Source organism: Schistocerca cancellata, chromosome 1 (assembly GCF_023864275.1).
Source record: "Schistocerca cancellata isolate TAMUIC-IGC-003103 chromosome 1, iqSchCanc2.1, whole genome shotgun sequence".
Classification (NCBI taxonomy): Eukaryota; Metazoa; Arthropoda; class Insecta; order Orthoptera; family Acrididae; genus Schistocerca; species Schistocerca cancellata.
Window position 1 is genome coordinate 295,485,489 of NC_064626.1, and position 24,544 is coordinate 295,510,032.

Genomic DNA, 24,544 nt, shown 5'->3' on the forward strand with positions numbered 1-24,544 from the left:
TGTTTTTGTGTTGTACTTCGCGAGGCGGAGATTTGGGATGAGATCAGGATTTGCCTAAATAAGCGTGGAAAATTAAAAATTTTCTTAAAACCGCATTCGGTTCGGTTTGGCGCATTAAGCTATTCGAGCAGGTGTATTTAGACCAGGTATATGTAGAGTCGGCCCAAACACATACTGCTTATCACATTTCTCGCGACGACCAGTGTTGCCAGCAACAATTAAAATCATTTGTAAAGTGGAACTTTTCGTATCCATTCGATAGAGCGGTCCGAAATTAGTCTAGTGCGATATGACTTTGTCAGTATGTACTATCAGGGGCTGTAAAATAGGAAGAATAAGCAGTATTCCAGTAGCGACCCGCGCTGACTGCTTAACGCCATGCAGTCGCTGCTAGTGAGTACTGACTATTCTTTCGGTTTACTGCCCCTATTACGGTAACACATATCGATAAAACGAATATCGCACTAGACTGATTTTGTATCGCTCTGTCGCGTGGACAGAAGCAATTACGCTTGGTACATCATTTTGCTTATACTGGGAAACAAACCGACGCTTTCCGTTGCCATTGAGCGTTGCAAGAAACGTGTGACGAGCAGTAATTGTTTGGGGCGACTCGAGCAATAACAAAATTGCAAATATCTGTTGAAACACCAGGGAAAACGCACATGACAATTGTTAGGAGAGAAACCCGTAGCCGAGTCCAGCGAAATACGCAAGGCCCTGTGACCGAGGTTAAGCCGCGTTTAAACTAGCTCTGTGATTAATTGCCGGTCAGAAATCCGTCGTCAGTCAATCACGAGTTTGATAGTGGTTTACTCCGTATATTGGAATCGAAGCCACACCGGAAATGCAAAGATGTTAGAGATAATAATCTGCACACAGGCACTTATATAGACAATGTGACTCATTGTCACATACTCTGACTTTCGTCAAAAAGCAGAAGCGGTTATATCTCGTTACTAGTCCGTTCGTTTATGTTTGGTGAAATCGAAAACAAAAGAAGAACGCCAAATTTTTCGAGGTACGATATACACATACTTCTCGAACTAGTCCGTGCGACTGCATCAGTTCTTGAAAATAAAAGAACTGACAACTATTTTTTTCGTTTTTTGTGTTCAGTTCGAATAGCTGCGTCATTTAAATATTAAATTTATGAAATATGTGTTAATTAACACATCTAATAGACATTTTTATGAGGGATCCAAGTCTCCTTATTTCTAACTGTATACTGCACACAAACATCCAGTTTTCATTAAAATTCTTAGTTACCTGTCTTTTATACAAGATTGTTAACCAAGAGTTTATAGTGAAAAAAACTTACAAACTATATTATTTCTACCACTTTTCATTCTATGCTTCACGTAAAATGCTCATAGAACGTGTGCCTTTTGTTTAAAAATTTGAATTCACCATGAATCGAACCCAGGTCTCCATGCAGCGAACAAGCACGCTACTAGAGAGACACACTGTTCGTTTAGCATAGTAAACAAGGCCGGAAAATTTACAAGTTTGTTTTCTCTAGAACTTTTGAGAGTTGCATCGAACTGCTTCGGGAGAGGTGTATTTGATTTTGAACTCCACATATCAGAAGTATAAAATAATACAAAAGTGCGATAGTAAGATGGTCCTCCGTGTTGGTGAAAAACAGACAATGTGCTTTCATGTGGAGGCACAATTTAATTCTACCCCTAGTTACGTTCGATTCACAAATTAGTAAACTTTCTGGATTCGTCTCAAGTATAGGATACGGTATACGATGTCCTGATTCTGTCCCAGTGCATCTATTGAAGAAATGCTCATAGTTCTTAATGTATGAATTTTAGAGCCCATGTTTAACGGACTTTTTTTTCTTCTTTTGGTCCATACTACCACCTCTGAAAGCTGCCTACCCTACAATCTTAACAGCAACGGTACCGAAAAATGAATTCCACTGTCAGAGATATCAGAACGGTTTTCGCTTGTAAATTTCGACTCCCTTACTTGGCACCGATGACCTCGTTGTTTGGTCCCCTTTCCCCAAATTAACCAACCAACAGGGGCCCTTACCTCAAATTGATACATTAATCCTTCTCCTTTATCTTAGAAAGTTTGAAATATCATCACGAGATCACCCTGTATATGCACGCTTACAGGGTGAAAAGTATTTAAACCGACAAACTCTAGGAGGTTATAGGGGACATCAAAACAAATATTTTTCCCTAATGTCATTTTTTGCCTGTGAGGAGTATTTAAACCGGTGGAGGCCGTATTACGCTCTTCAGTTGTTAGAGGGCGTATTACGCTCTTCAGTTGTAGGCAACTGCTGTCCACCAGTGTAACAGAGCATTATCTCTGTTTACTAATGGAGCGATATACCTGGAGTGAGTACACTGATATGGTTGGTGCGTACACGACGGACGAGCTGCAAAGCGGGTTTATCAACAACAATATCGTAATCGCCGTATCCCGCATCATGCGACCTTTGCTGCTGTGTACCAACGTCTGCGTGAGACCGGGTCATTTAGCAGATTACCTGGACAGGGACGCCGTCGCCCGGTAAGAACGTTGCAATTTGAGGAAGATGTCTTGCAGCATGTGGAGCGGGATCCTTCAATCAGCACTCGTGCAATTGCACGTAACATCGGGACGAATCAGACGAATGTAAGAACAGTCATTCGAGAGCATTTGTTACGTCCATTTCACTTACAGCGTGTCCACAACCTGGAACCAGTTGATTATCCACCCAGAGCACAGTTTTCGCAGTGGTACCAGGGAAACTGTGAAATGCATCCTACATTTCCATCCTCTGTGTTGTTTACCGATGAAGCAAAGTTCGGGCTTGATGGAGTCTTCAACATGCACAATTCGCACGTTTGGAGTTAGGATAACCCACATGCCACAGTTACTGGCGAACATAAAGTGCGGTTCTTTGCTAATGTGTGGGTCGGTGTCGTTGGGCACTGTTTAACTGGGCCGTATCTGCTACCCAGGCCATTAAATTGCAGGTACTATTACAATTTTCTCGCCAGATCATTGCCAGAATTGCTGGAAAACGTCCCGCTCCGTACAAGAGAACGCATGCGGTTCCAACATGACGGGGCGCCGGCACATTGGAGTCGTCGTGTGCGTCGATTCCTGGACAGACGGTTCCCAGAAACGTGGATTGCCAGAGGTGGTCCTGTACCATGGCCTTCTCGATCCCCAGGTATGTCCCCTCTGGACTTTTTTGTGTGGTGAGAGATGCGAAACCTTGTTTACGCAACCCCTGTTGCATCAGAAGAGGATCTGGTTGCCCGGATAGTAGCAGCAGCAGGAACGATTCAGGATACTCCCGGGGTTTTTGCCCGTGTCAGACAGAACATGATCTGACTTTGTAACCTTTGTTTACGTGTCAATTTTTGAAAATCTACTGTAATTGAAATTGGGCTGTGTTAATGTGTTGTCTCTTGGTCATAAAAAATGGAAAAGTGTTTGTTGGTTTAATTAATTTGCCGCCAGAGAAATCTTCCTCCACCGGTTTAAATACTCCTCATAGGGAAAAATGACAATAGGGAAAAATATTTGTTTTGATGCCCCCTGCAACCTCCCAGAGTTTGTCGGTTTAAATACTTTTCATCCTGTATACAGGGTGTTACAAAAAGGTACGGCCAAACTTTCAGGAAACATTTCTCACACACAAATAAAGAAAAGATGTTATGTGGACATGTGTCCGGAAATGCTTAATTTCCATGTTAGAGCTTATTTTAGTTTCATCCACCTACGCTCAATGGAGCACGTTATCGTGATTTCATACGGGATACTCTACCTGTGCTGCTAGAACATGTGCATTTACAAGTACGACACAACATGTGGTTCATGCACGATGGAGCTCCTGCACATTTCAGTCCAAGTGTTCGTACGCTTCTCAACAACAGATTCAGTGACCGATGGATTGGTAGAGGCGGACCAATTCCATGGCCTCCACGCTCTCCTGACCTCAACCCTCTTGACTTTCATTTATGGGGGCATTTGAAAGCTCTTGTCTACGCAACTCCGGTACCAAATGTAGAGACTCTTCGTGCTCGTATTGTGGACGGCTGTGACACAATACGCCATTCTCCAGGGCTGCATCAGCGCATCAGGGATTCCATGCGACGGAGGGTGGATGCATGTATCCTCGCTAACGGAGGACATTTTGAACATTTCCTGTAACAAAGTGTTTGAAGTCACGCTGGTACGTTCTGTTGCTGTGTGTTTCCATTCCACGATTAATGTGATTTGAAGAGAAGTAATAAAATAAATCTCTAACATGGAAAGTAAGCGTTTCCGGACACATGTCCACATAGCATATTTTCTTTCTTTGTGTGTGAGGAATGTTTCCTGAAAGTTTGGCCGTACCTTTTGTAACACCTTGTATAGACACCGGCACCTATTAACTTTGACGCTCTGTAGTGTCTTAGTATTACGTTTCAGAACATGAGTTCCTATGTAAAAACTGATCTCCTAAAGTGGCCTCTACAACCTTTAGAAATGTGTAACATGAAATATGAAACACGCTGTAGATTAGCTGTAAGATAGGTTACTGTGTCACTACGTATATGGTCTGAATACGGACCACATTACGTGAACCGGTTATCTCGACTGGCATACGGGAAAGGTTGTCTCTTCACAACTCCTCCTTGAGCGGGTGAGCGTCGTCGCGGCGGCGCCAGTGCTGGGCGACCATGTGGGCGCACTTCTCGCCGATCATGATGGCTGGCACGTTGGTGTTGCAGCGCACGATCAGCGGCATGACGGACGCGTCGGCCACGCGCAGGTTGCGCACGCCGTGGACGCGCAGCTGCGGGTCTACGACGGCGTCGGCGTCGCCGGCCGGACCCATCTTGGCGGTGCCCACCGGGTGGAAGAGCGTCGTCGCGAGGTGCGGCAGCGCGCAGCGCCAGTAGTCCTCCGTCAGCGGCGGCCGGTCGGCGCACGCCGCAAGCGGCAGGTCGCGCACCGAGTAGCCGGCGGCGCGCATCGCCCGCGTGGCGCCCACGCGGTGCGCGACCGCGACGCCGGCCACGTGGTTGTCGAGGTCGCGCGGGTCGGCGTAGTAGCCCGCCTCGACCAGCGGCCGCAGGCGCGGGTCGGCGCCGGCCAGACGCACGCGGCCGCGGCTCGTCGGCGCCAGCAGCGTCGGCATCGCCAGCAGCGCGTCGTCGCGCTCCGTCAGCCGCGCCAGGGCCGCCGCCGCCTCCTCCCCGTAGTTGTAGAACTCGGCCAGCGCGCCCGACTGCCCTCTCTCCACGTACGAGTAGTGCATCTGCACGTCCGGGTAGCTCGGCGAGTCCACCTCCGGGAGCCCGACTCGGTTGGGAGGCGCCTGATCCGTCCGGACGAATCCTGTAAACGTGCTGGTCCTGCTGGCCGACAGGAACCCCGTCCTGTTCAACAGGTACTCGAAGGCGGCTTCCTCGAGCGACTTCTTCGGCGGAGGCTCCCTCGTGTAGTAGAGCCCAGTGTAAACCTGGTGATCCTGTAGATTGTATCCGACTTTCAGATCCTTTATTACAGTTATGCCGAACTCCTCCAGGTGGTCCTTTGGTCCTATTCCCGAGTGCATCAGTATGTGAGGGGTGTCGATAGTTCCTGCCGAAACGATAACCTCCTTCTTAGCTCTAACTTCCTTCACCTCGCCGTTTTTTACGAACTGTACACCATACGCCGCCTTTGTATTCGGATCGACGAGCACCTTCGTCGCGTATGCGGACTTGGCGACGTGCAGGTTCTTCCTATCCTTGGCTGGCGCTAGGTACCCACGAGCGGCACTCCACCTGGTCCCGTTCTCGATATTGTAGTGTACGTGTCCGAACCCCAGGTTCGGCTCGGCACTGTAGTCCTGGATAATTTTGAACCCCAGCTCCCGGGCAGCCTCTTCCAGAGCGACCATGTAGGAAAGTGGGAACTCTGACTTTGTAGCCCGGATGGCACCGTCGCGGCCGTGGACCGACTCGGTGTGCGGCCTCCTCTTCAGCTCCTTCTCGTCGAAAGCCTCCAGCTTCTTGAAGAACGGGAGGACGTCCCGGTATGCCCAGCCGTCGTTGCCCAGCGCGGCCCAGGCGTCGTAGTCCTGAGGGCTGCCGCGGATGTGGATCATGGCGTGGAGCGCGCTGGTGCCGCCCAGAGCCTTGCCGCGCGGCATCGGGCAGCGCCCGCCCTTGAACGCCAGGCACGACCGCCCGTCTGGCTCGGTCAGGTAGGCCCAGTCCACCTGCAACACGACCAAGCCTCGTATAGTCCGTCTGTAAACTCAAGAGCGAGCAGCGCTTTTGGTGGGGGAAGTGGCCTTTCCTGGAAGAACCCTGCCACCGGCCTACAGGGGCACCCAAAATCAGTTGCCCCTTACCTGTCTATCGGCGTAGATCGGCGTGCTGTCAGTGTCAGTCAGTTAACTTTGTATACTCACTGATATACTTCGGTATCCAGAAGTGATGGATAATCTCCTAGCAATGCAAGAAAATGTACAGAATATGAAGAAGAGGAGGTGTTGCGGGGTAACGAGCATTCAATCGTCTCTAATGTTACGAGTATTATAACGTGTGTTCAAATGGTTCAAATTGCTCTGAGCACTATGCGACTTAACTTCTGAGGTCATCTGTCGCCTAGAACTTAGAACTACTTAAACCTAACTAACCTAAGGACATCACACACATCCAAGCCTGAGGCAGGATTCAAACCTGCGACTGTAGTGGTTCAAATGGTTCAAATGGCTCTGAGCACTATGGGACTCAACATCTTAGGTCCTAAGTCCCCTAGAACTTAGAACTACTTAAACCTAACTAACCTAAGGACATCACACACACCCATGCCCGAGGCAGGATTCGAACCTGCGACCGTAGCAGTCCCGCGGTTCCGGACTGCAGCGCCAGAACCGCTAGACCACCGCGGCCGGCGACTGTAGTGGTCATGCGGTTCCAGACTGAAGCGCCTAGAACCGCACTGCCACACCGGCCGGCTAGCGTTCAATCGTCTCTAATGTTAATATAACGTGTGTTAAAGAGGCGACACAAAAAGAACTGTTGGCTAATATTACCAGTCCAAATCAAGCGGCTGCAATTTTATGCAAGGGTCAGCCTCGCCACAATAGGATGCATAAGGAAGGAACGCGAAAATAAGCTGGGTCGTGTACTGGAATCGTCACGAAAGAAAACTAATAACTTTGGAAGAAATCCATCGTTATAGACAGTTTCACCATCACGTAAAACCTTTGATGCTTGTGGAACAGCAGCATTTAAATGTATTCTGTCGCTAAATCTCTATCTCTGTTACTACTCACCTGATTCTAAGACATATTGCTTAAAATACACTCCTGGAAATGGAAAAAAGAACACATTGACACCGGTGTGCCAGACCCACCATACTTGCTCTGGACACTGCGAGAGGGCTGTACAAGCAATGATCACACGCACGGCACAGTGGACACACCAGGAACCGCGGTGTTGGCCGTCGAATGGCGCTAGCTGCGCAGCATTTGTGCACCGCCGCCGTCAGTGTCAGCCAGTTTGCCGTGGCATACGGAGCTCCATCGCAGTCTTTAACACTGGTAGCATGCCGCGACAGCATGGACGTGAACCGTATGTGCAGTTGACGGACTTTGAGCGAGGGCGTATAGTGGGCATGCGGGAGGCCGGGTGAACGTACCGCCGAATTGCTCAACACGTGGGGCGTGAGGTCTCCACAGTACATCGATGTTGTCGCCAGTGGTCGGCGGAAGGTGCACGTGCCCGTCGACCTGGGACCGGACCGCAGCGACGCACGGATGCACGCCAAGACCGTAGGATCCTACGCAGTGCCGTAGGGGACCGCACCGCCACTTCCCAGCAAATTAGGGACACTGTTGCTCCTGGGGTATCGGCGAGGACCATTCGCAACCGTCTCCATGAAGCTGGGCTACGGTCCCGCACACCGTTAGGCCGTCTTCCGCTCACGCCCCAACATCGTGCAGCCCGCCTCCAGTGGCGTCGCGACAGGCGTGAATGGAGGGACGAATGGAGACGTGTTGTCTTCACCGATGAGAGTCGCTTCTGCCTTGGTGCCAATGATGGTCGTATGCGTGTTTGGCGCCGTGCAGGTGAGCGCCACAATCAGGACTGCATACGACCGAGGCACACAGGGCCAACACCCGGCATCATGGTGTGGGGAGCGATCTCCTACACTGGTCGTACACCACTGGTGATCGTCGAGGGGACACTGAATAGTGCACGGTACATCCAAACCGTCATCGAACCCATCGTTCTACCATTCCTAGACCGGCAAGGGAACTTGCTGTTCCAACAGGACAATGCACGTCCGCATGTATCCCGTGCCACCCAACGTGCTCTAGAAGGTGTAAGTCAACTACCCTGGCCAGCAAGATCTCCAGATCTGTCCCCCATTGAGCATGTTTGGGACTGGATGAAGCGTCGTCTCACGCGGTCTGCACGTCCAGCACGAACGCTGGTCCAACTGAGGCGCCAGGTGGAAATGGCATGGCAAGCCGTTCCACAAGACTACATCCAGCATCTCTACGATCGTCTCCATGGGAGAATAGCAGCCTGCATTGCTGCGAAAGGTGGATATACACTGTACTAGTGCCGACATTGTGCATGCTCTGTTGCCTGTGTCTATGTGCCTGTGGTTCTGTCAGTGTGATCATGTGATGTATCTGACCCCAGGAATGTGTCAATAAAGTTTCCCCTTCCTGGGACAATGAATTCACGGTGTTCTTATTTCAATTTCCAGGAGTGTATGTGCGCATTAGCTGCTCTAAACAATGCTGAAATTTCCTTCGGAACATGTACACCGATTCTGGACATCTAAGTAAGAGGTTTGTCATACGAGGTGCGTTCACACATTAATTTTTATTTTTTGGTAAGAACTTTGTCAATCAACATCAGTGTTGTCCTCTTCAAAATATTCCCCATTACATACTATACACTTATGCCAGTCTTTTTCCAATTCCCGAAACACTTTAGGAACTGTTTCCTTGGGATAGTTTATAGGTCTCTTAACTGTGCATTTTTAATCTCATCCACGCTTGTAAAATCGCTGTCCTTTAAGGCCTACTTTGAAATGTTTATACCACTTGTATGCCCTTGGTTTACTCATAACAGACTCACCAAAAGTAATATTTAACATTTCTAAAATTTTCATACGCTTTATTCCATTCTTATAAAAAATTTAATACAGATTCTCTAATCCGGTTTTTTACAGAACAAATAATCGTTGATGCTACCAAAATACATGTAACCTTTTTGACAGCTGACAAAAGAGTAAATACCCAATACGCATAACATTGTACTCATACTTTCCAGACATGTTTACAAAGACAGTGGCAAAAAGTAGTTCAAATTGAACTAATACAACAAACAAAATTATAAATTCCTGGTACTTTTTAAGCTGTAAGAAGTGTTAAGTTTCAATGCAGCCCTTCAAAGAAAACTTCTACCTCTTAGTAGAAACACAAAGCAAGATCAATCCTTAAATTCTACAGATTGCTTGCATTATATGGGGTTCGTTTTACGAATAGCAATAGACGAACATACATTCACATAAACAGGCATTCGGTTCTATGTTTGTCGTAGAGTCCTGACTTTCTTTCTTATGTTAATATTATTTACTCTATAATGTTGTAAATGATGACTAACTGAAACCCTCAGCTGCCGACAGATGTTGTTGATATAATGTTGTGTTTCGGAAGAAAGCTATCGTCTTTTATATTCTTTATGGTCTTAACACATTTGTCTAAAACTAAACGCTGCCGAGACGTATCTGTACACGACGTCGCCACAGATTTAAAGTGCGCGCCACGGCAGGGCCGGTACTATGTTGTGAAACAGCCTGTAGAAGCGCCTCGTGACGTAGCTGGGTAGGCAGAGTGGGGACTCGCTCGCTCGCTCTTCAGTTTACCGACAGACTATACAACAGGGCAGCCGCACCTCGTGAACTCTTGGGTCAGGTGACTTGTTTGTTGACAGATCCGTGTGTCGTTTCCTGCTGCTCTAGTCAACTACCTTATCCCTCCATAGAGGTAAAGCTCTCATCAGCCCACAGGTTGTTACCAACAGAATTACATTTACATGGCTATAAATATCTTCAATATTTCGTGGCCCTGTCAGCAAGTGTATAAATATTAATTTTAATTTTAATAATTAACAGCCTCAGTTGCACCGTTTACCTAGAATTTACCTAGGTTTCAGACGGGATAAACCAACCTTCTTCAGAATAACAGTATCTACCGTTTGTCCATAGTGGACATCGTCAAGCTAAAATTACAAATCCATAAAATATTGTCAAACTGTAAAACTTATCTGGCATTGCCTCGGTCCTACTTCGCGACCGCGATGCCAAAGCTACGAGTAATACCTACATAAGTACCCCTTTCACACTATTTCCATACCATTCCACTCTCGAACAGAGCATGGGAAAAACAAACAGTAAATCTTTCCACGTGAGCTCTGATTTCTTTTATTTTATTACGATGACCATTTCTTCCTTTGCAGGTAGTTGTCAACAGAATATTTTCATATTTGGAGGAAAAAGTTGGCAATTCGGATTTCGTGAGATCTCACTGCAACGAAAAACGCCTTTGTTTCAATTATTTTCAGTTCAACTCGCGTTGTCATCCCTGTGACACTCTCTCCCCTATTTCGCGGTAGTGCAAAATGAACTAATCTCTGAATCTGAGTATTTTTTTAATTCCCTCCGTCAATCTTATATGGTAAAGATCCCGTACCACACGAACACTAGAGCAGATGATGGACGCCTCGTGAAGACTGGGTGTTGTGTGACGTCCTTAGGTTAGTTAGGTTTAAGTAGTTCGAAGTTCTAGGGGACTGATGACCATAGATGTTAAGTCCCATAGTGCTCAGAGCCATTTTAACCATTTAGATGATGGACAGCCGTAGTGTAGGCACTCTCGTTAGTAGAGATCTGCCAATAAAAAACCCAGTCTTTGGTTCGCCTTCCCCATAATATTATCTGTCTGATCGTTACAGTATAAGTTACTTCTAATTGTAATCCATAGGTATATAGTTTCATTGACTACCTTTAGACTTGTGTGATTTGCCATGTAACTGAATTCCTTTCAGCACTCATGTGGATGAGCCAGCTTTTCATTTTTTGTGGTCAACTGCCTCTTTTGCCACCTCGTAGATCTACTGTCTAAACCACTTTTCCATTGGTTTTTATCTTCTGATGACTTTTCCAGACAGTAAGAGACAGTGTCATTTGCAGACGATCAAAGAGGGCTGCACAGATTTATTCCTAAACCATTTATATAGATTAGGAACAGCAGACGGCTTGTAACACTTCCTTGGAGAACGCCACATGTTGCTTCTGTTTTACTCGATGACTTTTCGTCAGTTATTACGAACTATAACCTTACCGACAGGAAATCGCGAAACAGTCGTACAACTGACATGATACTCCGAAGCACTAAATTTAATTGGGGACCGCTTGTAAGGACCGGTATCAAAAGCCTTTTGGAAATCTAGAAACATCGCATCAATTCGACATAGCACGCATTACTTTATGGGAATAGAGAGCTAGTTGTGTTGCACACGAGAGATCTTTTCTTAATCCGTGCTGACTCTGTGTTTCAATAGCTTGTTATCTTCTAAATAATTCATAATGTTCCAAAATCCTGTCGCATATCGCTGTCAGTGATGTAGGTCTATAATTTTGTATGATACTCCTATTTCATTTCTTAAGCACTGTTGTGATCTATGTAACTTTCCAGTCGTTAGGTACGAGCGAGCGGTTTTATATGATTGCTAAGTATGGAACTATCATATCAGCATACTCCGAAAGGAATCTAATTGCTATACAGTTTGGACCGTAAGACTAGCCTTTATTGAGTTATTTGAGTTGCAAGGCTACATCAAGGATGTATACTTGCTCACATTGGCAGCTGTTTTTGATTCGAATTCTCGAATACTTCCTTCGTTTTCTTTGGTGCAGGAATTACGTAAGACAGCGTTTAGTGGCACTACAGTGCTTTACCTGGAATGATTTTAGAGAAGGTGGTACTCCGCTGCCTTCACCCAGCCAGTTATGAAGGAAACTGCAATTTAGCGATCATTGCGAACCATGAAGCTGCACGTCATTTTCCACTAACAAATGTTTCTAGAGATGGAAGAAGTGACTACCGGTATTAAAATCTCAGCACTGACTGGATCGAAGTCCAGACTCCGGATCAGTACTTGGGCATTTACCAACCGAGCTTTGATCCATTCTCCCTGGACAGCACTCTGGAACGAATTTGCTCAAAGAGTATTACGTGTTCGAACGATGCCACAAGAAAATATGTTTCGTTATTGTTGTGCTATAAGAATATTCTTGACAACTACAACGTACGACCTATAAGTTAGACCGATTGCGATGTTCACTTTTGGTTCAAATTTCATTCCAAAATAGGAATATTTCAGTACATTAAAACTGAGGTCATAGTATTTTATTAACTCACAGCTTGAAGTTAAAAGTCTGTCTGTACAGAAAGATTGATTACGACTCTACAACATGTGTGCAACGAAAGACGTGTACTCTCCTGAATTCTTCCTCGTTACCTCCAGAGACCATCAAGTGGTTAAGACAGTATGGCAGCGTACCACCAAGGCTGTATGGTCTTCCTAAAGTGCACAGAGAAGTTATTCCTTTACTACTAATAGTAAGTAATATTGACGCCCCAACAAACGATTTAGCCAAACATCTTGCTTTCTTGCTGAGATCATTGGTTGGCAAATGTGCACATCATATAAGGTACTCTGCCGATTTCATCATCAGACTGTGGCCTAAATAGTTCGGATATTTTAGTGAGTTTTGATGCAGTATCTCTTATTACAAAGGTATGTCTGCTGATTCCTTGGCACTGATTGGTAAACAGTTTCAGTCGGACATCACTGCTTTGTTTCGGCACACTCTTTACTTAACATATTTTATGTTTAACTAACAATATTTTGAACAGACTTACGGTGCCGCCATGGGTAGCGCCTAGTCTCCCCTGGTGGCTAATTTTTGTATGGGGGACTTTGAGGAAAGAGCATTTGAATCAGCAGTTCTTAAACCAACTGTTTTTCAGAGGTACGTGGATGATACTTTCGTAGTGTTCCTCCACGGGGGAGATAAGTAAATGGACTTTTTACATCGTCTTAACTCCATTATGAGAATATGCGAATATGCAATTTGCTACGGAATTAGAGAAAGATGGTTGTCTCCCATCCCTATATGTCTTGATTAGATGGAAGAGTGACGGTTCTCTGGGGCATTCTGCTTACCATTCGCCCACTCACACTGATTTGTATTTGCACCTTTAGAGTTGCCATCACTCATCCGAAACCGTGACTGTGCTTAAAACTCTTGTACACAGGGCGCATACAGTGTCAGATGCAGATAGTTTATCTAAAGAGCTTGCACATTTAATGACAAATGGGTCAAATGGCTCTGAGCACTATGGAACTTAACTTCTGAGGTCATCAGTCCCCTAGAACTTAGAACTACTTAAACCTAACTAACCTAAGGAAATCACAGACATCCATGCCCGAGACAGGATTCGAACATGCGGCCGTAGCGGTCGCGCGGTTCTAGACTGTAGCGCCTAGAACCGCTCGGCCACCCCGGCCGGCATTTAATGATAGTGTTCAGAGACAATAGATACTCAGCTCGGAAAATCAACAGGGAATTCTCAGCTAGAACCAAGAACCGGAAAGTGGATAAAGAAGAGCACGCGTCAGCAAAATCTGTAGCTTTTCTTCCCTTCGTTAGAAATATTTCCTTCAAAAAAGTAAGAATCCTTAGCAACTTTCAGATGAAAGTCATTTTCCGGCCACTATCTAAGATTTCGGACCTGCTGGGATTAGTGAAGGATAATTTGTTATTTCGTAAGGCGGGAATTTACGAAATACCTTGTCAGTGTGGTATGGCCTATAGAGAACAAACAACAAGCACACTCTAAGAACCTCGCACTGAACATAAACTTTACGTTCGTCTTCCGCAAGCCAGCAAGTCTGCAGTTGTAGAACATTGCATCTCCAACGGACATTCAATGGAGTATGACAAAACATTAAATTTCGCCACTGAAACATCTTTTCGGGACTCCATTATAAAAGAATCCTTTGAAATAAGCGTCGCGAAAACTCTAATGAACCGTGACAGTGGCTACCAGCTAGATAATGCGAAGAATCCCGTCATCTCCGAGATTTGCTCTAGACGAAGACACCAGAATAATACGATAACTGCGACGAGCGGCAATGCCGAAGACAGCAGATCCTTGCAGTTCCACTATCGAGGGCGCTGCCACCGGGCGGTGTGGACCTTCTGTCACCGTGACACATGCGCGACAGTACTATATAAGGCGGAGTGGTGAATGTCTCCACCTCCACACGTACCAATCCTCAATCCGTCCCATCCTCTGTTATAGCAGTCCCCCCTGGATATCCGCCCCCCCCCCTTCAAATTCTATAAGTCCCACCAGATCCTCGAGCGCCGTGCACTCTGCCTCGCCTTTCGTATACGCCTCCTGTCCGCCACGCTGATCCTCTATGGCCTAATTCCTGTCCCCCGTCTGCTCCTTTTCCTCGAACATGTCTGTGTCCTCTACAACTCCTGCCGCCTTGATCCCCCTCATCCCCTGGTTGCTCCTCTCCTCTCCAGGCCCTGCCCACTGCCCCACCTTCACCGTTGTGTCCCCCTTCCCCTCCATCTCCACACCCTTCGTCTCCTTTCCCGGGGTGGCTTCCATCAACTCCCCCTCCCAGATGATGCCCTCTCCCCTTCCATTAACCCCTCTTATCAACTAGGATCCTCACCTCCCCCCCCTTCCATCCTGTTTTTCTCCACCTACCCACTCTTTGACTTCATTCTCTCCCCCCCCCCCCTGAGTCCTTTTTCTTTCCTCTCCACTGTCTTCCCCACTCCTTTCTCGTGTCCGCTCTGCTCCCCCCCTTTTTCTCTGCCCTCTCCCTCCATTGGCTCCCCCTATTTTCGCTTTCTTTTACTCTCCTCCCCCCTTCCCTCCCCCTCATCTGTCCGGGTCTGCCTCCCCCCCCCCCCCCAAATACCTTCATACTCTATAGCGCAGTGTTTCCTTGAGTGTCTCTGTTATGCATCCCCCTTTTTAAGCATTGCGATAGGCCACCATACTGCCGCTTGGTGTGTTTTTAACTGTTCAAACAGAAACCAGACCGTCGCCGTGTTTTTTTAATTGTGCCTGTCTATGTACTAAGTGTTTTCATGAGCGTCACCGACCCTTTGTTTTTATATTTTCTTCGCAACTCTTTCGCCATGTTTCCGTTTTTAACAGTCGCCGTTTTATCGCCTGCTTTTATTGTTATGATATCTCCTGATTCTGTTTTTTAACTTTTCTGTAGGCTGCAGAGCGGCGTATTGTGCTCCTGCCGAAATCCAACAAAGAAAATAAAGAAAGAAAAACCTCTCCGTCAGTCTCCAGTGGCTCACCTGAAGATGACTGGCAGGTGCCCACTTGTATTACTGGGGTGAAGTTTACGACGAGCGGCTGCAATCCCGAAATCTATTCGAATATGTATTTAACTTGTAACTGGTTTTCGATAGTACTTTTACTTAATTTGATTTCATTTGTTATTTGTGTGTAGTAGGAAAATTCTATGACAGTACTGACAAGATTTTCTCTACTGCGTTGCTTTTAAATTTCAATAGAATACTTGTTCCCGAGCACATGGCCATGCTATACCTTCAACGATGTTTTTACATTTGGGAAAATCTTAATTTTCCGGAGCAATTTTTCTAATTTCAGAAAAAGAAAATATATCAGACATCTGTTACAGGGCTCTCTGAAAAGTGTTCCAAGGTTGTGAAACAGTTAATCATCTGCTCACACAGACAATGCAATTTCGCCAGGCGGTTATGTCACAATTTTTGGTCGCTGAGTGTGGTGGCAATCTGAAACAAAGAATAGTCGACATTAATAATATTTTTGCAATGGTGCCGACTTTTAACGATCAGTACTCGGGGACCGGCGGCCTATCGCACCCTTGCTGTAGCTAGTCTATTGGTGGCTCGTAACACACTAATTTAGGTAGGCTACTAATTGATAATAATGACGGTACACATGCGGCCCGCGTGCCGTTCCACAGCGTCAGTATCGGCTGTCAAACTACAACGTGGGACGACCACTACCCTACAGGGTGAGCCGTTCGCCAAAAATATACTCAAAGCGAGTAAATATATGGAGGCGCGGTTTTCGCTGAGTTATACCGTACAGGGCGGCAAACTGTCTGACGTACGCAAGTAACCTTAACGTTTGTAGCCCTCGAATTACGACACTCACTTTTTTTATGGAATCCATTACTTTTTCTGTACCGTTGGAAAGAGTGTCGCGGAAGGCTTCAACAACACAAAACATATTGGACTTGATATAATAGCAAAGTAACAGATCACTATATCGCCGTCAGGAGATTTGGGTACCATAAATATTTGGTCTATTGGGACAAATAAAAGCATACATGAAACGAAGCTATGATAAGATGGAGATTTTCGTTTTACGTATGCGTTAATTTGACGATATTCTCTGTTTGTTAACTGTCTTTCCAGTGTATATTTATTGCATATTTATTTAGATCTTTGTACGTACGAAACAAAGTGTTAATGAATTAATATTGTTATTTGAACCATTATTTGTAAATGTATTTTTTCCTTGCAGATTTATGCGATGTAAATTTTAAGATATCTATATTATGCCCGTTCGATAGAAATAAATACCAGTGTTTTGTAATCGACGTACGAGATTAGAGACAGTTGATACTGGGGTTGAGGATGAAGGAAGTCCGTTGATGTGGGGACGGTCATGTAATGTAAAGAAGAAGTAACGTCGTTTGAATTAAAGCTTAGAATGTGACGCAAGGTGATGGGGATCGAAGGAAGGACTGTAACGAGAAGGAATTGAACTGGAACTATTCTGAGAAACTGACGACGTAATGAAGGGTGTTCTCATGGATGGAGCGGGCATTGTGTTAGTGTGGGACGCAGAACTATTCCCTGAAATACTGTGTACGTAGAAATTATTTATAGACTACGGAAAGATGTCCAGAGAGTATAAGACAGAAGGTGGAAGAGAGATTGTGTACGGGAGATTCAACATTTGGGAAAGAGCCTAGGATATCCGTGAGCTGTTCTGTGGCAGATTCTAATTACATCTCGTTTGAAGGACATTATTTATTGGACTCTTAAATTAAAGGCGTGTGCGCGGAGAAAGTGAAAGAAAAGTGTGACGGTTCGTAAGTTATACGTTATTTTAATCGTCAACAAAGGGAAAAGCATCAGTGGACTGTGACAAATGAATGAACTGTGTTTATGAAAAAGTGAATATCGCGCGGAGTTTCATATTAGGGAAACAAATTAGAATTAGCTTTAGTATTTGTGAGGTCATAACAAGCAATTTGTGCGTGAAGATATGGCTCTGAGCACTATGGGCTATAACATCTGAGGTCATCAGTCCCCTAGAACTTAGAACTACTTAAACCGAACTAACCTAAGGACATCACACACATCCATGCCCGAGGCAGGATTCGAACATGCGACCATAGCGGTCGCGCGGTTCCAGACTGCAGCGCCTAGAACCGCTCGGCCATGAATGTCAAGAGCGGACGTTCTTAAATACATATTCACTTCACTTGAGCAATATGGAAATAGTTGAGGTGTTAATTGTTAGAAGATAAACTTACGTTTTAACCAAGTACCTCACGATCATAGGCTTTCTGTCGAACAAGGCGCAACAGTTGTTGATTGTCTCTCATTGGCGGTATATGTAAATAATGCGAGACGTTTGATTGACAGTTTGTATGACTGCGAAGTTTCTTTAATTTTGTTAAGTTTCTACGACTGATACGTTAATCGTATCGACAGTTTCAATCAGAATATGTCTGCCTTAAACAAATACATGATTTTTTTTAAATTCCTGTATTACGATGGGAATTAAGAGATTATGTAGATACTCGAACGATAATAAGTCAAGTCTTCCACTTCACTGTAAGAGAGCAACAAAATTGAATTCAAGAAAAATATGTCTCAATACTGAAATCTGTTTCTTAGACAAGACATTCATCAGATGTTGCAATGAATACCGTAAAAATCCCTATGCTGTTAACGAAGAAATGGCAACATCGTCAACACGACTTTCTGACTGCAACTGGTTAGCATCGCTGCTCTTTCAAATGAAGTGCGGCATGGCTCACATCCGCTATGGACTTTCATCTTTTCAATACGTGGAAATTTTTCGAGTTTTCTGTTCCAGAGTAAGAATTTTTAAAACTGGTTCGAGACGAATGAGTACGATACACTTCGCTCATGGTGTATTTTGACATCTTACACGCCTACATTGAAAAAAAATTGGTACTATCTTCAAAATCAAAGCCGTTAGTTACACTACTGGCCATTAAAATGGATACACCACGAAGATAACGTGCTAAAGACGCGAAATTTAACCGACAGGAAGAAGATGCTGTGTTATGCAAATGATTAGCTTTTCAGAGCATTCACACAAGGTTGACGCCGGTGGCGACACCTACAACGTGATGACATGAGGAAAGTTTCCAACCGATTTCTCATACACAAACAGCAGTTGGCCGGCGTTGCCTGATGAAACGTTGTTGTAATGCCTCGTGTAAGTAGGAGAAATGCGTACCATTACATTTTACAAATGCGTACTTTGATAAAGGTCGGATTGTAGCCGATCGCGATTGCTGTTTATCGTATCGCGACATTGCTGCTCACATTCGTCGAGATCCAATGACTGTTAGCAGAATATAGAATCGGTGGGTTCAGGAGGGTAATACAGAACGCCGTGCTGGATCCCAGCGGCCTCGTATCACTAGCAGTCGAGATGACAGGCATCTTATCCGCATGGCTGTAACGGATCGTGCAGCCACGTCTCGATCCCTGAGTCAACAGATAGGGACGTTTGTAAGACAACAACCATGTGCACGAACAGTTCGACGACGTTTGCAGCAGGATGTACTATCAGCTCGGAGACCATGGCTGCGGTTACTCTTGACGCCGCATCACAGACAGGAGCGGCTGCGATGGTCTACTCAACGACGAACCTGGGCACACTAATGGGAAAACGTCATTTTTTCGGATGAATCCAGGTTCTGTTTACAGCATCATGATGGTGTCATCCGTGTTTGGCGAAATCGCGGTGAACGCACATGGGAAGCGTGTATTCATCTCCATAATGGCGTATCACCCGGCGTGATGGTATGGGGTGCCATTGGTTACTCGTCTCGGTCACCTCTTGTTCGCACTGACGGCGCTTTGAACAGTGGACGTTACATTTCAGATGTGATACGACGCGTGGCTCTACCCTTCATTCGATCCCCGCTAAACCCTACATTTAAGCAGGATAATGCACGACCGCATGTTGCAGGTCCTGTACGGGCCTTTCTGGATACAGAAAATGTTCGACTGCTGCCATGGCCAGCACATTCTCCAGATCTCTCACCAATTGAAAACGTCTGGTCAATGGTGGCCGAGCAACTGGCTCGTCACAATACGCCAGTCACTACTCTTGATGAACTGTGGTATCGTGATGAAGCTTCATGGGCAGCTGTACCTGTTCACGCCATCCAAGCTCTGTTTGACTCAATGCCCAGGCGTATCAAGGCCGTTATTACGGCTGGAGGTGGTTGTTCTGGATGCTGATTTCTCAGGATCTATGCACCCAAATTGCGTGAAAATGTAATCATATGTCAGTTCTAGTATAATATATTTGTCCAGTGAATACCCGTTTCTCATCTGCACTTCTTCTTGATGTAGCAATTTTAATGGCCAGTAGTGTATATGCATTGGAAGAACAGATAAAGAGTTCACAGCTATAGTTATCTCAAGAATCTTGTGGAAACCTTGTGCAACAAAGACTTCGCTTCCCTACAATTGCAACATTTCAGTCACAACCCAAAATGGTGCCCTTACTTACCAAAAACTTGTATGTTTTCTCCTCAAATCATTCCAGACTAAATGTAGGAGTCACTGATGTATGGCAATTGGAACTCCATTGTGAAGCACTGCTTGGTATAAGCACCAGGCCCCATCTAGTAATGAATGTTTGAAACATTTTCTCCTTGATTCGACACGTGGAACAAGTCTAGCAAGATGCAACAGATTACAGAGAACGCAATAGTAGTGAAAACACGTTCTGTGGGAGAAAGGGACATCGAACATTTTCCACTTCCGGTCCTCAGCTATTGAAGGACTTTAAAGGTAAGACTCAGAGCCTGCCCTCCAAGACGCAACCTGACTCAGGAGGTGCGGACCGCAGCTTGGCCACCGTCATGCACACGAACTCAGGAAATCAGTTACTGAAGTATTAGGTTGGTTCATAAGGTCGTAGAATTTTTGTTTCGCATTTTGCTATTCCAGTTGTTGTGGGTTTATTTATCGATTGTCTTCTTCATCTGTAATTCACTGTTGCTATTTGAGTTTATATGTTGCCATTTTGTCAAAAAAAATGGTTCAAATGGCTCTGAGCACTGTGGGACTTAACTTCTCAGGCCATCAGTCCCCTAGAACTTAGAGCTAGTTAAACCTAACTAACCTAAGGACATCACACACTTCCATGCCCGAGGCAGGATTCGAACCTGCGACCGTAGCGGTAGCGCAGTTCCAGACTGTAGCGCCTAGAACCGCTCGACCACTACGGCCGGCGCCATTTTGTCATCTGAAAATAGTGAGTGGAGCTGTGGACACTAGAAAATGGAGTGCCAAGTGGAGAAATCGGAACATTCCAACATATTCTCCTGTCTGAATTCACTAAAGGGGTGACAGCAGCGGAGGCAGAAATTTGCGCCGTGGTGAGGATAACGCTACAGGACCGAACACCACGAGAGAATGGTTTTCTCGTTTTTGGAAGGATCGTTTTAACATTACTGACTCTCCACGTTCAAGAAGACCATCGGGGTTTGAAGAAGATCGTTTAAATACATTAATTCACAATGACCCACATCAGTGTATCGAGAAATGGGAAATATGATGTAGTGCTGATCATTCCACCATCGTGCGACATTTGCGTGCAATGAGGAAGGTTCAAAAATCGGGAGTATGGGTAATGCATACTCTACGTCAAAATCACAAAAATCACCGGGTGGCTGTATGTGCATCTCTGCTTGCTCGTCATCAGCTGGATCGTGAACAACGCTGACTAGTCATATCCTGTATCGTTACCGGTGACAAGAAATCGTGTCTTTATGCTAAGATAAGAAAAAGAAAGGAATGGTTGATCCTAACCAACGCAGCAACTCCCTCTATGAAGACTTGCGCGAATCAGCAAAAGAGAATGTTATGTATCTGGTGGAACAGCGTCGCTGTGGTGTACTACGAATAGCTTCCACGAGGTATAACCATCACTGCTGTCATTTATTGTCAACAATTTAGATGTGTTCTACACGCAATCCAAGAATAACGATCAGGAAGGCTGCGTGAGGTGATGCTTCTCCACTATAACGCCCCCCCCCCCCCCCCCCCGCGCAGTCTGCTACACTCACAAATTAACAAACAAATAAAAACATATGATCTTGCGCCCTCAGATTTTCACCTTTTCCTCTCTCTGTCGAACAGCCTTCAAGGAACTTCCTTTGTGGGTGAAAATGCGCTCCGAACATGGCTCGACGAGTTCTTCGCCTCAAAACCACGTGATTTCTACAGCCGCGGAATCGAAAATTTACCTCTTCGTTGTCAGACTGTGGTAAATAGTGAAGGAGAATATATTATTGATAACTAAAGTCTCTTTTATTTGTATCTGTTGTATTTACACTACTGACCATTAAAATTGCTACACCAAGAAGAAATGCAGATGATAAACGGGTATTCATTGGACAAATATATTATACAAGAACTGACATGTGATTACGTTTTCACGCAATTTGGGTGCATAGATCCTGAGAAATCAGTACCATGAACAACCACCTCTGGCCGTAATTACTGCCTTCATACGTCTGGGCATTGAGTCAAACAGAGCTTGGATGGCGTGTACAGGTACAGCTGCCCATGCAGCTTCAACACGATACCACAGTTCATCAAGAGTAGTGACTGGCGCATTGTGACGAGCCAGTTGCTCGGCCACCATTGACCAGACGTTTTCAGTTGGTGAGAGATCAGGAGAATGTGATGGCCACAGCAACAGTCGAACATTTTCTGTAACCAGAAAGGCCCGTACAGAACCTGCAACATGCGGTCGTGCATTATCCTGCTGAAATGTAGGGTTTCGCAGGGATCGAATGAAGAAGAGACACGGGTCGTAACACATCTTAAATGTAACGTCCACTGTACAAAGTGCCGTCAATGCGAACAAGAGGTGACAGAGACGTGTTACCAATGGCACGCCATACCATCACGCCGCGTGATACGCCAGTATGGCGATGACGAACACACGCTTCCAATGTGCGTTCACCGCGACGTCGCCAAACCCGGATACGACGATCATGATGATGTACACAGAACCTGTAGTCATCCGAAAAAATGACGTTTTGCCATTCCTGCACCCAGGTTCGTCGTCGAGTACACCATCGCAGGCGCTCCCGTCTGTGATGCGGCATCAAGGGTAACCGCACCCATGGTCTCCGAGCTGATAGTCCATGCTGCTGCAAACGTCGTCTAACTGTTCGTGCACATGGTTGTTGTGTTGCAAACGTCCCCGTCTGTTGAATCAGGGATCGAGACGTGGCTGCACGATCCGTTACAGCCATGCGGATAAGATGCCTGTCATCTCGACTGCTAGTGATACGAGGCCGTTGGGATCCAGCACGGCGTTCCGTATTACCCTCCTGAACCCATCGATTCCATATTCTGCTAACAGTCATTGGATCTCGACCAACGAAAGCAGCAATGTCGCGATACGATAAACCGCAATCGCGATAGGCTACAATCCTACCTTTATCCAAGTCGGAAACGTGATGGTACGCATTTCTCCTCCTTACACGAGGCATCACAACAACGTTTCGTCAGGCAACGGCGGTCAACGGTTGTTTGTGTATGAGAAATAGGTTGGAAACTTTCCTCATGTGAGCACGTTGTAGGTGTCGCCACCGGCGCCAACCTTGTGTGAATGCTCTGAAAAGCTAATCATTTGCATATCACAGCATCTTCTTCCTGTCGGTTAAATTTCGCGTCTGTAGCACGTAATCTTCTTGGTGTAGCAATTTTAATGGCCAGCCGTTGTGGCTGAGCGGCTCTAGGCTCTTCAGTCTGGAACCGCGCGACCGCAACGGTCGCAGGTTCGAATCCTGCCTCCTGCATGGATGTGTGTGGATGTCTTTAGGTTAGTTAGGTTAAAGTAGTTCTAAGTTCTAGGGGACTGATGATCTCAGATGTTAAGTACCATAGCGTTCAAAGTCACCTGAACCATATTTAAATCTGATGGAGAATGTTACCAATTTACGCAACAACGCAATACGTTCCTGGGTGCAGTCTTTCGGAACCTCTGTGTTTATGCAAAGTAGCTGGTGCTGCTCAGGTGATACGCACCTCAGTCTTGGCCAGCAGAGGGTAGAAGCTGGGGATGTCGGAGGTGGGCGGCGGGTCGCCCCCCGCCTCTAGCAGCAGCACCTTCCACTCGGGGTTCTCCGAGAGGCGGGCGGCCACCGCGGAGCCGGCGGACCCGGCGCCGACCACCACGAAGTCGTACTCCGGCAGCGGGAGCGCCGTGTCCGGCGGGTAGGCGCTGCGCTCCGACAGCAGGCACTGCGCCCTCACCAGCGTTGCCAGCAGCTGCACGAACAGCGCGCCGGCGGCGCCGCCCACGGGGCACATGCTGGCTGTCTGAGCCGCCCACTGGGAAGCGGCTGCCGGGTCCATAGCTGCACACGCAGGACCATTAAACAGTTTGGCAATTTGCAGTCAACCAACTCCACGATCAGGCCAGGTGACCACATGCTGCTGACCTCCTGCCACCTATGTCGTTTGCGCTGTTTTCTCCCAATTTCTTAGCAGGGTTGAAAGTCATACATATACATTGATATAAAAAAATGAAAAACTCCAAAGAAGAAACATTTCAGCTTTAGAAGTTAAACAAACACTGAACACAGCTACAAATTACATCCAGTCTAACGAAAAAAGAGACTGCTATATCTCCCTGACACTGAGCTGCATACATAAGGAATAAAACTGCTCGAAACAGGTCTGAAACAAAATATCAGCGAGCAATAGATGAAAAATACGTATAAAATCCCATAGCTGAGTCAGATCATTCTCATATAGATGAAAAGAAATGAATTAACAGAGGTAAAAACTGGTCTGACGAAAGAGATAGTAAGCAGTGAAATCAAAAACACAACAATATACACTACTGGCCATTGAAATTGCTACACCACGAAGATGACGTGCTACAGACGCGAAATGTAACCGACAGGAAGAAGATGCTGTGATATGCAAACGATTAGCTTTTCAGAGCATTCACACGAGGTTGGCGCCGGTGGCGACACCTACAACGTGCTCCCATGAGGAAAGTTTCCAACCTATTTCTCATACACAAACAGCAGCTGACCGGCGTTGCTTGGTGAAACGTACTTGTGATGCCTCGTGTAAGGAGGAGAAATGCCTACCA

At 46.0% G+C, this 24,544-nt stretch overlaps 1 protein-coding gene across 1 annotated transcript in view; it reads right to left on the reverse strand.

Moving 5' to 3' along the window:
• Window positions 1-906: 906 nt before the first annotated feature.
• The window catches only part of LOC126171099 (glucose dehydrogenase [FAD, quinone]-like), a 55,910-nt gene continuing 32,272 nt past the window's right edge, over window positions 907-24,544 (reverse strand). Inside the window, exons 2-3 of the mRNA XM_049920778.1 lie at window positions 23,467-23,798; window positions 907-6,211 (exon numbers count right to left, since the gene is read on the reverse strand). Of these exons, the coding sequence (XP_049776735.1) occupies window positions 4,625-6,211; window positions 23,467-23,796 (1,917 nt within the window). The 5' untranslated portion in view covers window positions 23,797-23,798 and the 3' untranslated portion in view covers window positions 907-4,624. The remainder of the gene's footprint in view (window positions 6,212-23,466; window positions 23,799-24,544) is intronic.